The following is a 13059-nucleotide window of genomic DNA, read 5'->3' on the forward strand; positions in this document are numbered from 1 at the left end:
AGTTATCATAACAAAAACAAAGCAAAATGCTGATTATAAAAGTGAGAAATAACTGAGGCCTCCTAAGTACACCACCTCAATCAATACACATGAGAACATAACAAACACACATTGGGTGATAAAAAGCCACAAACATTTTAGAGCCATTGAAAGCACTAATGCAGAGAAGTGACAAACACAAATTAACAATTTAAGCAAAAGCCCCTCAGAAGAAAGGCTAGTCTTATAGGCTCACAGGGGACTGTCTAACAGTCTTCAAGTAGAAGATGGGTCACTGTTTGAGTGGTGGGGAGCACCTTATCTCTGCTTCCACCAAAGGAGAAAAAACCCAAGTGGAATGGACTTAAACTGCAGCAAGAGGAACTTAGGTTACATAGTAGGAAGAACTTCTTGACTAGAAGAGTTGTGAGACATTGGAATGCATTACCAAGGGAGGCTGTGGAGTCTCCTTCTCTGGAGATTTTTAAGAAAATGGTGGGCAGGTATCTTTCTGGGATGGTTTGAATACAGTCCTGCCTGGAGGAATGGGGCTGGGCTAGATGGTCTCTCAAGGTCCCTTTCAGCTCTATGATTATATGAGAGAAGTATGACAAAAAGATTATTATGGAGGCAGAAAAACAGATTGAGTGTATAAGGACAATTGCATTTTATATGGGTGCATATATGTACAAACATATCTAAATGCATTTATCAATAAGAACACCTATATACCCATACCATTAATATGAATTAACTAAAATGGTAGCCCTCAAATGTCTTCTCCACTAATCTACTGCTAGCAAGCTCACACAAAACAATGCAACTAGATTTTTAAAGATGAAAGCTATTCCCCGTACTGTTCTCCTTATGCCTGTTTCAATCCACCATTAGGCAGAAAGAGAAAAGCACTGAAAAGCAGCTGATATTTTCAGAGGATATATAACATATTTAATGAGGTCAACAAGTGGGTATTAATGGTTTAATGGACAACTGACCTAGATAAATAAGATTACATATTTTCAGGCATAGATTGCTATAGAGTAATAGCTACAATACACACTATTTTACTTAAAATACTCCTAATAAGATTAGGAGATATTAAAAATGACAATGGATATGTACTGAAGGCGTATAGCAGTCTGAAATGATCAATTAAGTTGTTATTTTTTGAGAATTAAAGAATCCAGTTTGGTAAACTGCTATAATAAACATGTTTCTTGTGCCCTGTGGAACATACTTAAGACCACTGTGGAACCATACAATGGACATTTATAGGCAGTGTTGGTACCAAGAAAGTGTTACTTCTCAATTATCCCCTTTATTGTAAGGAATAACTGAGAGGCAGGGGGAGGTCAGTGTGTTAACCAACCCATTTAAGCATTGATGACTTTTGTCTCTCTTGATCCCATAAGATACTGTATGGCTATGAAGGAAGTGAGGCAGAGAGCTGACTTAAGCAATCTTCAGGCATAAAAAGAAAAGAGAAAGAATTGACTAAATTGCTATTATTATTGGTGCTGACATCAGTGGAGACCAGGTTGCTTAACGCTGCTAAAAGAAAAAATCATGGGAGATGGGGAGGGAGGGAAGAGGTCATCACTCCCCCTGACCTCTTCTCCTCCATTAACCACATGTGGCCAACTAGCTGAATGCTCATTTAGGCTTGGAGAGTGAAAAGACAGAGAAAGCAAACAAAAAAGGCTGACAAGGCTAGAGAAAGCAGGCAGGAGAGGGGGGGGCCAGGAAAATTTGGAGAATCAGAAAGCCACTGGGCCAGCCTGAAAGAAGGTTGAAGAAGAAAGTTCCTAAAATGTACAATTTTTAGAATGTCCACTTAACATGTGCTAATAAACTAAGAGTTGATGATGGGGCTATCATCGGCACACATACTATCCTTTGTACACATGAAGGTAGAGCAGGGGGCAGAAGGATCAGCAGCAGCTCAGCTTTCAGAATTATGCCCGTCAGCCATACCCTGTGCTCTAATCAGGAGACCTGTGGGAATGCTAGGATGACAGTGACAGCAGGCAACAGTAAACAGCTTTAGTTCAGACCAACATGCCAAATGAAAAGCCCTGTGTGGCCCATCTGGCATGTGTGTTGGGGACTGACAACATCTAGCCAAGCATGTGCAAAGATGTTTATTTCAGATCAAACTTTGGTGCATTATGTTAATCAATGACTTAATCTTTTATCTCTTCAAGAAGAGTTCCTGAGGAAGAACACAAAACAGTGAAGAAATCAGACTTATTAGTACTAAGGATTACAAGGCAATAATACCATTTATTTCTAACACAGATCAAATTAAGACAAATTTGAAGGGAATTTTCAAATCCTTTGTTGTGCCAGTATTTGGTTGAATTAAGTGCATCTGAAATGAATAATCAGGTAGTTGAAAATTTTTTGTTACTTAGAGATCTTGTCTATGTTGGAATTTTACCTGTATAACAAATAATAATGTTATATGTTGATATGCATTTCTTCAGAGGAGCTCAAAGAACCTGGCAAATAACATTCACATCATCCAGTAGAGGTGGCCAAATGGCTTAGCCAAAGATACCCTGTGAATTGCAAATCAAGATAAGCCTAAAACTAAGGTCTAAGAATTCTCAGTCTACTGCTCTTCGCCATAAAACCTTAAATGAGTATGCACATAACTTCTTTGGAAAATATTACTGTAGAAAAAACTTTGCTTCTACTACTTTACTCATAACACTAACACTGATTTGTTATTTTACTTATGAGCACCAAACTTCAGCAAGCAGTTGCATACATTTTCATCAAAACCTTTACCTAATAACTTCTTTACTTGGCTTTTTGGATTTCTTGGTTGTTTCTACTTGGACAGGAACAACTTCAGGGACAGGTTCCTCAACAGCTGTGTCTTCATTGCCCAAAAGAGCTGCCTGCTGAGAAAAATCCATGTCCTGCATAAACGACATGCTGCGCTTCAAAGCTAACAGCCGTTCCTAGAATCAGAAAGGACAGAGCGGCAGGGACTTTACCTTTCCCGCATAGCCAAGGCGCTATGATAATGGGATGGGATGGGAATGGCCATGGCCCTTACTTCATTCCTAATGGCTAATGTTCCATGGCGATGCAGCATGATTTGATCATGGTATCATGGCACCAAATTGTTTAGCATACTGCCTAAAGTGCTTCCGAAGAAATAAAATAAGAAAATAAAAAAAGAACAGATACCTCATCTTACCTGACATGTTAATCAGTCGCAAGTAAATGATGTCGTATGCATGCAACGTGGTTTTTACACTGCAGGCTGGTACAGTGGAGTTAGAGCTCCAAGAATGTCAAAGGAGCCTGAAGCCTGCTGGGTATTTTGGCAGGCCCATAAACTAAAGGCCCAGAGGAGGTGATTGAAATCCAACATGAATTACTTCCATGCTTGAAATCATCAACTGTAAATTTCGACTTCCCCCTCTTCTCCCCCCCTCCTTCCCCCTCCTCCCAGTAAAATATCCCAGCTTGATCAAAAGCTGGTGTGTAAAGAAGAAAAAAAAGTGTTTGGAGGGAAGGGCCTGATAGTGACAGCCATGAGGCTAATTCTACACTGCAGAAGCGATCACTGGAATTATAAGAGGTGATAGATGGATGGAATAATGTTAATCACTATGATTGAGAATTTTTCCTTCTACATATAAATTTTAAAAAGAGTCTGTGCTTTTTCTGGCTCTTTGTTTTTAATAGATTCCTTACTTTGCTCATCATCTTAAAGCCTGTGTGGAGTATCTTCTTGGCTAATTTGTAGTACACAGTGTCTGGCCTGTTGTAAGTCATTGCATTATCACACATCAGTTTGAAATCTGCCTGAAAAATACAAAACACAGAAAGATTTCAAGTTTGAAAGGCCACAAAATAGCAACTAACCACAGTTCTAGATACCCCACTTTGCAAGGATAATGGATGGTTGTCAGGCAATATTTCAACTATCTGCTAAAATCTATTTTCAGAGGCATTTTTTCCTAAAACTTTTTTTAAAAAGAGAAATACAACAGTAAAAGTAGCTAGCTTTTTCCCAGTGCCTAACTCTTTTCTGAATAGAACAAATAAATTCTGTAATGAAAAGTGGCAATTCCTTTTTAAACAATTCTTAATTTTCATTATAGGACAATTAGTCAAGTAGCTGCTAAGTATAAAAACTGGAAATGCTAAAATTACTTGCTTATAATAAAGAACCTAACCTTCAAAAAGAAAAAAGAAAACATTTAGAAATTCTGTCCAGTGTAGTAATGAGTTCTTTATCACTGGTATTTAAACAAATCACCACTCTGAGGAGTTAAACTAGCCGAAGGTCACTTTTGACTTTGAGATTCCATGATTCTACTGGATTCAGACAATCCTGTCCAGGTATATTCTTTTTAAGTAATATTAATGAGCAAACTGTCTAATATTACTATAACGTTCTTTTTGAGACGTGGAAACTGCCTGATTTAGAAATTTCCTACACTGATCCAGAGCATCAATTCATCAGTTCTTAGAGAGTTGACTGAGATACTCAGTATTAACTGACTTGCCCATGACAACACACCTAGAACGTATCTGATAAAGAACCTGAATCCAGATCTTTCTGATTTCAAGGCAAGTCCTCTATCTAAAATCCTGCCTCACACAGAGCAGCATGGAATTAACTGTGACTGACTCTTGGCAGAACCCAAATATTACATCATGTCCCTATTCCTAGCATACCAAGCATGATTTAGTATAAAGAGGAAAGGGAAAGGAGTTAGAAGATCTGAATTCGAATCCCAACTCCAACATGAGTTGACAATCATTCCAATCTTTTCATTAAAAAAGAGAGTAAATAATATGCATCTTTTCTAGAAGATACACTTAGATACAACTTTCAAAAATTAAATCACATAAAACTAAAATAATTAATAGTAAGAAAAAAGGCCCATTAAAAGCTCTAAGTTTAATAACAAATGAGAAAAATTAATCTCTAAAATGTTAACTAATCCACAAAATGGATTAGAGGCTTTCAAAACACTACCATTGTAGTCTGCTATGTGATCATGTCTAAAACCAAAGAAAATTATACTTTTTTGGTTCCTCATCTAAAAAAGCAACTGTCAACCTATATTCAAAACCTTTAATTATAACCAGAAAAGATGCATCCAGTTAATTGTACAAGCTCATCTAAGAAAACTTGTTTCTTACAATGTTGTTTCTTATGTGGGCCCAGACAATAACAGCTCACATTTACATGTATTATTTGTATGTGGGCCTCCACAAATATAGATGGTAGATAGTTGAAGTATGATTATATTAGATTACAGGTGGAAAAACTGAAAAGGAGATGAGTGACTTGGCCAAGATCACCAAGCCAGTATTCTAAATTGGGCTTCCTGCCTCCAAGTGTGGTATTCTTATGTTTTATAAAGACTGCCTGTTATACAATCACCACCTTGAACCAGTCTTGTTATTTACCTTAAAGCAACAGTTTTTTTCAGCACCCAACACTCACAAAGGGGTTGGTCTGCATTTTAGCTGGCAGACCAAGATTCTTTTGCCCCTCATTAATATTTAACACCAGAAGTCCAAGAGTGAGAAGACAAGTCAGAAATCTAAAGATAAAATTCATCAGGCTATTTCCACTACATGAATAGGTGTGTCAATATTTCTAATTCCTATAAACTTGAGCTGCTGGACAATAAAAGCAGTAACAAATGTAAAAAGCTTGATAATCTCTAAGGCATATTATAAAAATCAACTTCCAACTTGAGTAAAGACTGGAAAGTTTAGTAGCCAGGAAATAGTAAAAGTGAAATAATGAATTCTCTCAACTGGTAAACTTGACAGAATGACTCAAGTTTCTTAACCAGAAAAAGATGAAAAAGGATAGTGCTTTAGAATAACACATTCAGTTGCCAAAACAATTTACCTTAAACTCTGTGACTGATTTGTACTCGTTAGCTACAATTTTGTCTTTCATTGTACCAAAGTCCATGGGATGCTTTATTATCATGGAGTATCCAGGAGCAATTGCATCCGTGACAGGAAAAGCAAAAAACCCATGAGGATCTTTCCTAAAAATGAAGAACACACCTGTAATTTCACCAGGGAATCCCAAGTCCCTGTTTGTAAATTAGGCAAAATACTTTAAAATACAGAACTGTATTAGGCAACTGTGTTGGCCAAAATGGAAGTTTCATGTATAACAATTAGATTTTAAGAAAGAAACGAACCAAAACTTTTATCTTCTATGGTAAGGACACTATGAATGTTCCAATCAGTATAAATATTTCACTACTTTTTATTCCTGAAATGTTAAACTTCAAACTCCTTAATGGCAGGAGATGTTTCACTTCTATCTTTGGATTCCCAGTACTTAACACACTGCCTAGAATATTTCTTTTCTCAGTTTCTACCAGTCACACTGCTTTTGGATGTCTTTGAAAAATTCCATCATGGTCCTGTGAGGGGAATACTTTCCTCCTACCCCATTTTACAACTTCTTTTTGTGTGTGGTTTTCCCCCATTACAGTGGACTGTGCTTTCATTTGCATTTGTGGCCCCAGAACTTAGCATAGTGTCTGGCATATAGGAGGCACTTAAAAAATGTTTACTAAAAAACTGACCAGAACACAGTGGACACTTAATAAATGCTTGTTGGCAGAAAATAAATTGTCAACTAATTCCCATGGCACTCTCTAAAAAACAATGCCTAAATGTTCAGACTCACTCTCAGTATATGTAAGGTAATCAAGAAGTCTTGACAAGGATTGGCACTTGAAAGATGCCCAAGCAGAAGCTGTACACACTCTTTTCTTCCTCTTCCTCATGTGAGGGAGGATGAAGGGATTAGTTTCCAAGTAAATAAGTAACATGGCCTTGGGTATGCAGGTATTTCCTTAGGATCTCAATTCAAAGCTAGAAAACATTTAGTTATGCCCCAAAGTCTAATGCTTATCTAATATACGTACATACATACATATATACATATATACACACACACATACATATATACATGTATGTATATATGTGTATACACACACACACACACACAAAGAAACATAAACACATGTGCATGCTATACTTAGGGACATCTCATTAAAAGAGGGGGAAGAATTCAAATTGCAATATGTGGAAAAACTCTGGTTTGAATTAGAAAGTAAAAGTGAGTTTAAAATTATCCTTATACTTTGGAGTAAAGTAGAATGGGATCTCACTAAGACAATATTCAGTAAAAGTAGGTTTTACTTGGGTTCACATCCAAGGAGTTTCATTATTAAAGTAATCAAAATGATAGTAAAAGTAATTTCCTCCCCTCTCCCTCAAGAGTGGAAAGTTGGTTTGAAATGACCTGTGTATAAAATGCAAAAGTAGAAGAATCAATACTGAGAGGGCATAAAATCCTCTAAGCCTTTGGATACTGGCTATTTCTACAAATGCAGGATTTACCTCTGGAGTTGGCGAAGAAAATGTTCTAGCAGTTGCTGGATAGGGGTACTCTCGTTTTCAGCTGCCAATGTAAAAAAAAAGCAGAGTTAAATGTAGTTAGTCCAGACAACTTTGGTGTCACTTCACAATACACTCTCAATTTGTGAACATCAACTCACTTGAATTTAAATGAAGTCTGAGCTCTAATGAATTTTAAAGACTCATTAAATGAGCATTAACATGATTTATAATGTACAGGAGCTTCCTTTGCAATGTATTTTGACATAAATCTTCTGCTAAATTACAACCCAAATCTATAAGATCCAAAGAATTTCTCTCTATTTTGTTAAAAAAAAAAAATTCAAACTACTAGCACTGAGAAAAGTTTAATTGCTGCATAGAAATATGTACTCTAAGAAAATGATTTATAAAAACTTTAAATATAGTAGTATTCTTATCCTGAGAAACAGCCAAACGAGTTTGGCTAGGTTGTCGTGTGCACGTGTATGTTTTTTAAAGGAAAGAGTAGGAAATCTTACACAGTGAAAACTGATTAATGTTTGTGGAAGGTTTAGTCAAAGGAGTTAGTAGAATGTTTTGAAGGAAATGCTTATAATTAGCAGAAGTCAATGTAGGTTTTCCAGCAGAGAAATGATGAGATTAGATAAGGAAGAGGACTTCCTTAAACTTGAAGGAGGGAATGGAGAGAGAAGAGACTATAAATATTGCTTTCCCTCCTCAAATTTTCACTCATTTACTAAACCTTGTACATGTTATATCCCCTCGACTCTAATAAAATGTAAACTCCTTGACCACAGAAATTATATTATATTTTTATTCTTAGAAAATAACATGGTACATAATAAACAAAAGAATTGAAACAGGAGATTCTGATAATAGTCCAAGCAGGTGGAATGAAAAGGAAATGAGCAGAGAAGTAGAACTGACAGGATTTGGGGAAAAGAAAAGGAGAAGTAGGGAAGAATGCTTAAAAATGAAGTTATATTTTAAGACTGGTGTCACTACTCCCAAGTAATCCACCAAAAGGGAATTAAAAAACTGGTGCAGGTTTTGGGGTCAAAAAAGTCAAGTTTGGTTTAGTCTTAATCAGTTAACTTTACAATCCCGAACTGTAGCTCAGAGGCTCCTGACCATCTCTAGTTGGTTATGATAACCTAGATAACCATCGCAATCAAGCAAAATGGCACCACTAGGATGATGGAATTAGCACATGACCATGAAGTCAACATTCTAATTAATTTTATTCTACAAGCTTTTCTCTGGATCTCCTTAATATCAGAAACTGATGGCAGCCTAGACAAATTTCATTCCCCTGATACCTATCTTCCTTCTAATGTGCCCTTTGGAATTTCTGATATACAAATTCCCTTTCACTCTCAATATACTCCTCACATTCCAAACAATGATCATCAAGTCACTGATTTATTGGGAAAAAAATATATATCCTTTTAATCTGCTGGTCCTGATTTTAAACTTATTTTTTCATGAAAAAAGAATTTCTTTTGCCACCTTGTATAATGCTGGCTATTTTCTCTCTCATACTTCCAACTTATGACTGATTATAGGATCACTAAAATCCATACTAGGATGATTTTAGAAAAGCCTGGAGAAACTTACATGAACTGATGCTAAGGGAAGTGAGTAAAACCAAGAAAACATTGTACACAGCAACAAGATTTTGATGATGATCAATTCTGATGGGTGTGGCTCTTTTCAACAATGAGGTGATTCAGGCCAGTTCCAATAGACTTGAAATGGGAGATCCATTTGTACCCAGAGAGAGTACTGTGGGGACTTGTAATGTTTTGTTTGGTTTTCCTGGGGGTCTTGGGAGCAGCCTTCATTTCAGCAGGTTAATCACCACAAGAATAACCAGGTGTTGAAGTCCAAAAGTCTTTATTGTATCCTTCGCCTAGTGCTCAGCTAGCTTTTTTCATGACCTTCAGAGCGGACTTGGTTTCAGTGGAGAAAATGCTAGATAGGCCACCACTGTGGTGTGAGATGAAGTGAGTTGGAAACCAACGGTTTGTGCTTCAGCCTCCAGCTACCACAAAGATGCTATGAATCTGTCTCTCCCTCCCAGCTTGTATGCTTTACACTGAGTGTAAACCAATCATTATATCACTAGAAAACCATTATTTGTTGTAAGATTAAATCAATCATACTGAACTTAGAGAACTATTAAGCACCATTCTAAACTAGATAACCATTGTTTCATCAATTCCACTGAATTAGCATCTTGTAAGAATCCTTGTTTTAAGTACAGAGTTCTGGCCTATAACATCTCCTACTTTCTTTTGTTTTAGAACATAGGGTAGTCACATCCTCCCTGGCTTCTCAAGGAGGTGATAACACCTTCCCTGACTGCTCAAAAAAGGGGTGAAAACACCAAAAAACAGGAGGTGACCACACCCTCCCTGATATCTCAGGGAGATGAAAACCAAAGGAAAGTGGAGAATCAAATCAGATTAGCAGGTTTCTAAAAAGGTCTGAAACAGGTATACATAAATCCATCAACATTGGAGGTATTACAAACAAACAACATGAATCAACATGAGGAATTATACATGTCCATAAATCCTAGAAATAGTTCAAAACCAATCTATTGTCCATTACTTCAAGTGTCTGAGAATCCAATGACTCCTGCAAGCTTTGAAGTTCTGCAACAGTCTTATCAACAATTTTTCATCCCAAGGAATCCAATGATTCCCGTAGACTTTGAAATCCTGTATCAGTCTTATCATGTCTCAGGGAATCCAATGATTCCTGCTGGTTTTGAAGTTCTGCAACAATCTTATAAACAACTTTTTATCTTAGGAAATCCAATGATTCCTGCTGCTTTTGAAGTTCTGTAACAATCTCATTATTAATCATGCTCTTTCAGTGTCAGATGTTTCTTAGGTCTTCTTCCTTTGTTTCCAGGTTTTTCTTTTTCTGTCTCTCTCCAGGTGCTTGCTGGCACCCATCTGATTCCTTCTCCATCTGGCGAGATACAAGCAAACCCTCTTTCCCAAGCAGTTAACCTATCTAGTCCCTTTCACTCACCACTTTCTAGATTTCTCCACATCACCTGGCGATTACATTGGAACTGCTCGCACTGGACACTGCTGGACAGAAGGCTGTTGGGTTAAAAAGCCTGTATTCTCCCCAATTGTAATCCCTTTCTCCCATCTGACTGCTTCTTTTTAAAATTAATCACAAATGTTCTCCCTTCTGGAAAGAGGGACAAGATCGCAAGAACTCTACTTTTAGTCAGGTTTAAGTAAAATCTACTGAAAAGAAAATTATGAGAAAAAGGAATCTGGGGAATTTTTTTCTTCTCTCTTCATTTTGGGTCACTGTCAAAGCTAAGTTGAAAATAACGAGTACCAGAAAAATGTCTTCTGAGAAATATTTTTGATAATGAAAGGAAATATAATTTTTAAAAAGATTCTCTACCAAAATCTTTAGTGGCTCCCCTGTCTTTAGGATAAACCTTATATGGTTCCCATTTACCTTTATAGACTTATTTCATCACATTATTCCCCTTCATAAATTCTCCATTCCAAAATGAAACCAGGCATTCCCTATACGTGAAATTCTGTGCTGTTCTGCTTCTGAAATCCCTGGCTTAAATTTCATGAATCAGCTCTCACATTCTACCCAAAACTTTTTCTGAAATTGTTTTATATTACTTTGTATATACTTACTTGTGTCCATGTTATATTCATCTAGTAAAATGATCCTGAAAGAACAATTTCATTTGTATTTTTGTATTTTCAGCACTACAAACATAGTATATACTTAACGAATGTTTGGTGAATTAAATTTTTGACTTTTTCCTTCCTCATACTTACATCTAATTAGCTGCCAAGTCCTACTGTGTCTACCTCTTCAATATTTCTCTCATCTATCCTTTCCTTTCAATTTACATTGGACACTAGTCTATGATTATGTCTTTCCAAATCTCTATTTCTATTGTTGCTACCATGATTCCAGAGGCAAGACCTTATTAAAAATTACCTGGAATTCTGAAATAGCCTTTAACAGGTAATTCCTCCTTCCACTATCATTGCTTTCTAGTCTCATTCTTCATACTCCTCCTGCTAGAATAATTTTTCATATGGAAGTAGCCATGTCAATATTCTTTTTAATACTCTTCAGCGGCTCCCTTTTTCCTCTTCAGTAAAATCTGAACATCTATTCTTGTCATTCAAGTTCTTATACATCCTTTAACTGCCCTAATTTTGCAGCCTAAAGCTAGATTACATCCTTCCACACATTCAAAATAAAAGCCAAACTAAACACCTTCCCCAAATCCTACTGATGTTTTATAATCTCAAGGCTCTGTGCCTTTTTTGCAGTTTTCTCCATGTGGAATATAATCCTTTCCAACTTTTCAACAATGATTAAATGCCTACTATGTGTAAGACTGTGCAAGATGCAGAGGCTACAAAAAGAAAATAAAAAATGGTCCCTAACCTCAAGGACTTTAAGGTATATGGGAATTATGAGGAATAATATGACATGGATAATAAATCTAAGATAATTTGAGGGGAAAATTGCTCCCTTATTCAAGTCCATCTGAAAGGTAATCTATTCCAAGAAAACTTACCACCTCCTACAGCTGGTGACTTTCTTTCCCTTAACACCTCAAATGACACTTTTGGTTAACTCAAAGTAAATAATATATAACTTCGAATATATTTGTATATTACTATTATATTCGTGCTTTAGATAAGTTCTTTGACTATAAGGTCTACATAAACCAAGTCCTATTGGTTTTTACCTACTGGAATATTTACAAATGGATGTACTAAAGACGTTTTCAAATTTAATATGTCTAAAACATGGACTCATTACTTTTGGCTTTGCATTTGTTAATGCAAATGCATTAACTGGTTGTTTCTTAAGCCTGGAATTCTCTCCTTCCTCATCTCAGTTTTCAGGTTTCCCTGACTTCCTTTTAACTGGGACTAAAAGAAAGCCAGGAAGCAGAGGTGAGGAGAAAAAGAATTCCAAGAAGAACCAGGAAAAATGCCTGATGTCTGGAAATGTTATTTTCTGTGTGGATCAGCAAGAAGGTGAATATCACTGGATCACAGAGCAAATTAAGAGTAGAAGGAGTGGAGAGAAGGTGTAAAAAAATTGGAAAGGTAAAAAATTAGATTATGAAGGGTTTTGAATGCCAAGGTAACAGGGAGACACTGGAGTTTACTAAATGGGGGTTTTAGTCGAGGGAAGGTGATATAGTCAGATCATCACTTTAGGAAGATTAATTTGACATATGGGTGGCAACAGGGACACCACCAATAAAGAGGCTATTGCAATAGTAAGGGATGAGATGCTAAGGGCCCAACTAGAGTGGTGGCAGGGCAGAGAAGGGGATAACGCAAAGATAAAATTGACAGAATTTTGCAACAGCTTGATTATAGGTATGGGAGAATAAGCAACTGAGCATGACATTTAGATTACAAACCTGGGGGATAGAGAAGATGATGGTGCCCTAGACAGTAACAGGGAAGTTTGGAAAGGAAGTGGGTATGAAGGGAAAGAAAATGAATTCAAAATTTAAGTTTAAGATGTCTATGGAACATCCAATTTAAGATGTCTATGCAGTTATAAATGTGAAATGTGAAGATTAGGAGAGATTAGGTCTGAATAAGTAAATATGAGAATCAA

At 36.5% G+C, this 13059-nt stretch overlaps 1 protein-coding gene across 9 annotated transcripts in view; it reads right to left on the reverse strand.

Moving 5' to 3' along the window:
- The window catches only part of BRD9 (bromodomain containing 9), a 49645-nt gene that overhangs the window by 30425 nt on the left and 6161 nt on the right, over window positions 1-13059 (reverse strand). For 3 of the 9 annotated variants that reach the window (XM_051969793.1, XM_051969790.1, XM_051969789.1), the window contains exons 4-8: window positions 7399-7459; window positions 5879-6023; window positions 3694-3804; window positions 2773-2948; window positions 428-565 (exon numbers count right to left, since the gene is read on the reverse strand). In XM_051969793.1, the coding sequence (XP_051825753.1) occupies window positions 428-565; window positions 2773-2948; window positions 3694-3804; window positions 5879-6023; window positions 7399-7459 (631 nt within the window). The remainder of the gene's footprint in view (window positions 1-427; window positions 566-2772; window positions 2949-3693; window positions 3805-5878; window positions 6024-7398; window positions 7460-13059) is intronic. The other 6 variants (XM_051969796.1, XM_051969794.1, XM_051969792.1 and 3 more) reach the window with 5 other exon arrangements.

The sequence above is a fragment of the Antechinus flavipes genome, chromosome 1 (genome assembly GCF_016432865.1).
Source record: "Antechinus flavipes isolate AdamAnt ecotype Samford, QLD, Australia chromosome 1, AdamAnt_v2, whole genome shotgun sequence".
Lineage (NCBI taxonomy): Eukaryota > Metazoa > Chordata > Mammalia > Dasyuromorphia > Dasyuridae > Antechinus > Antechinus flavipes.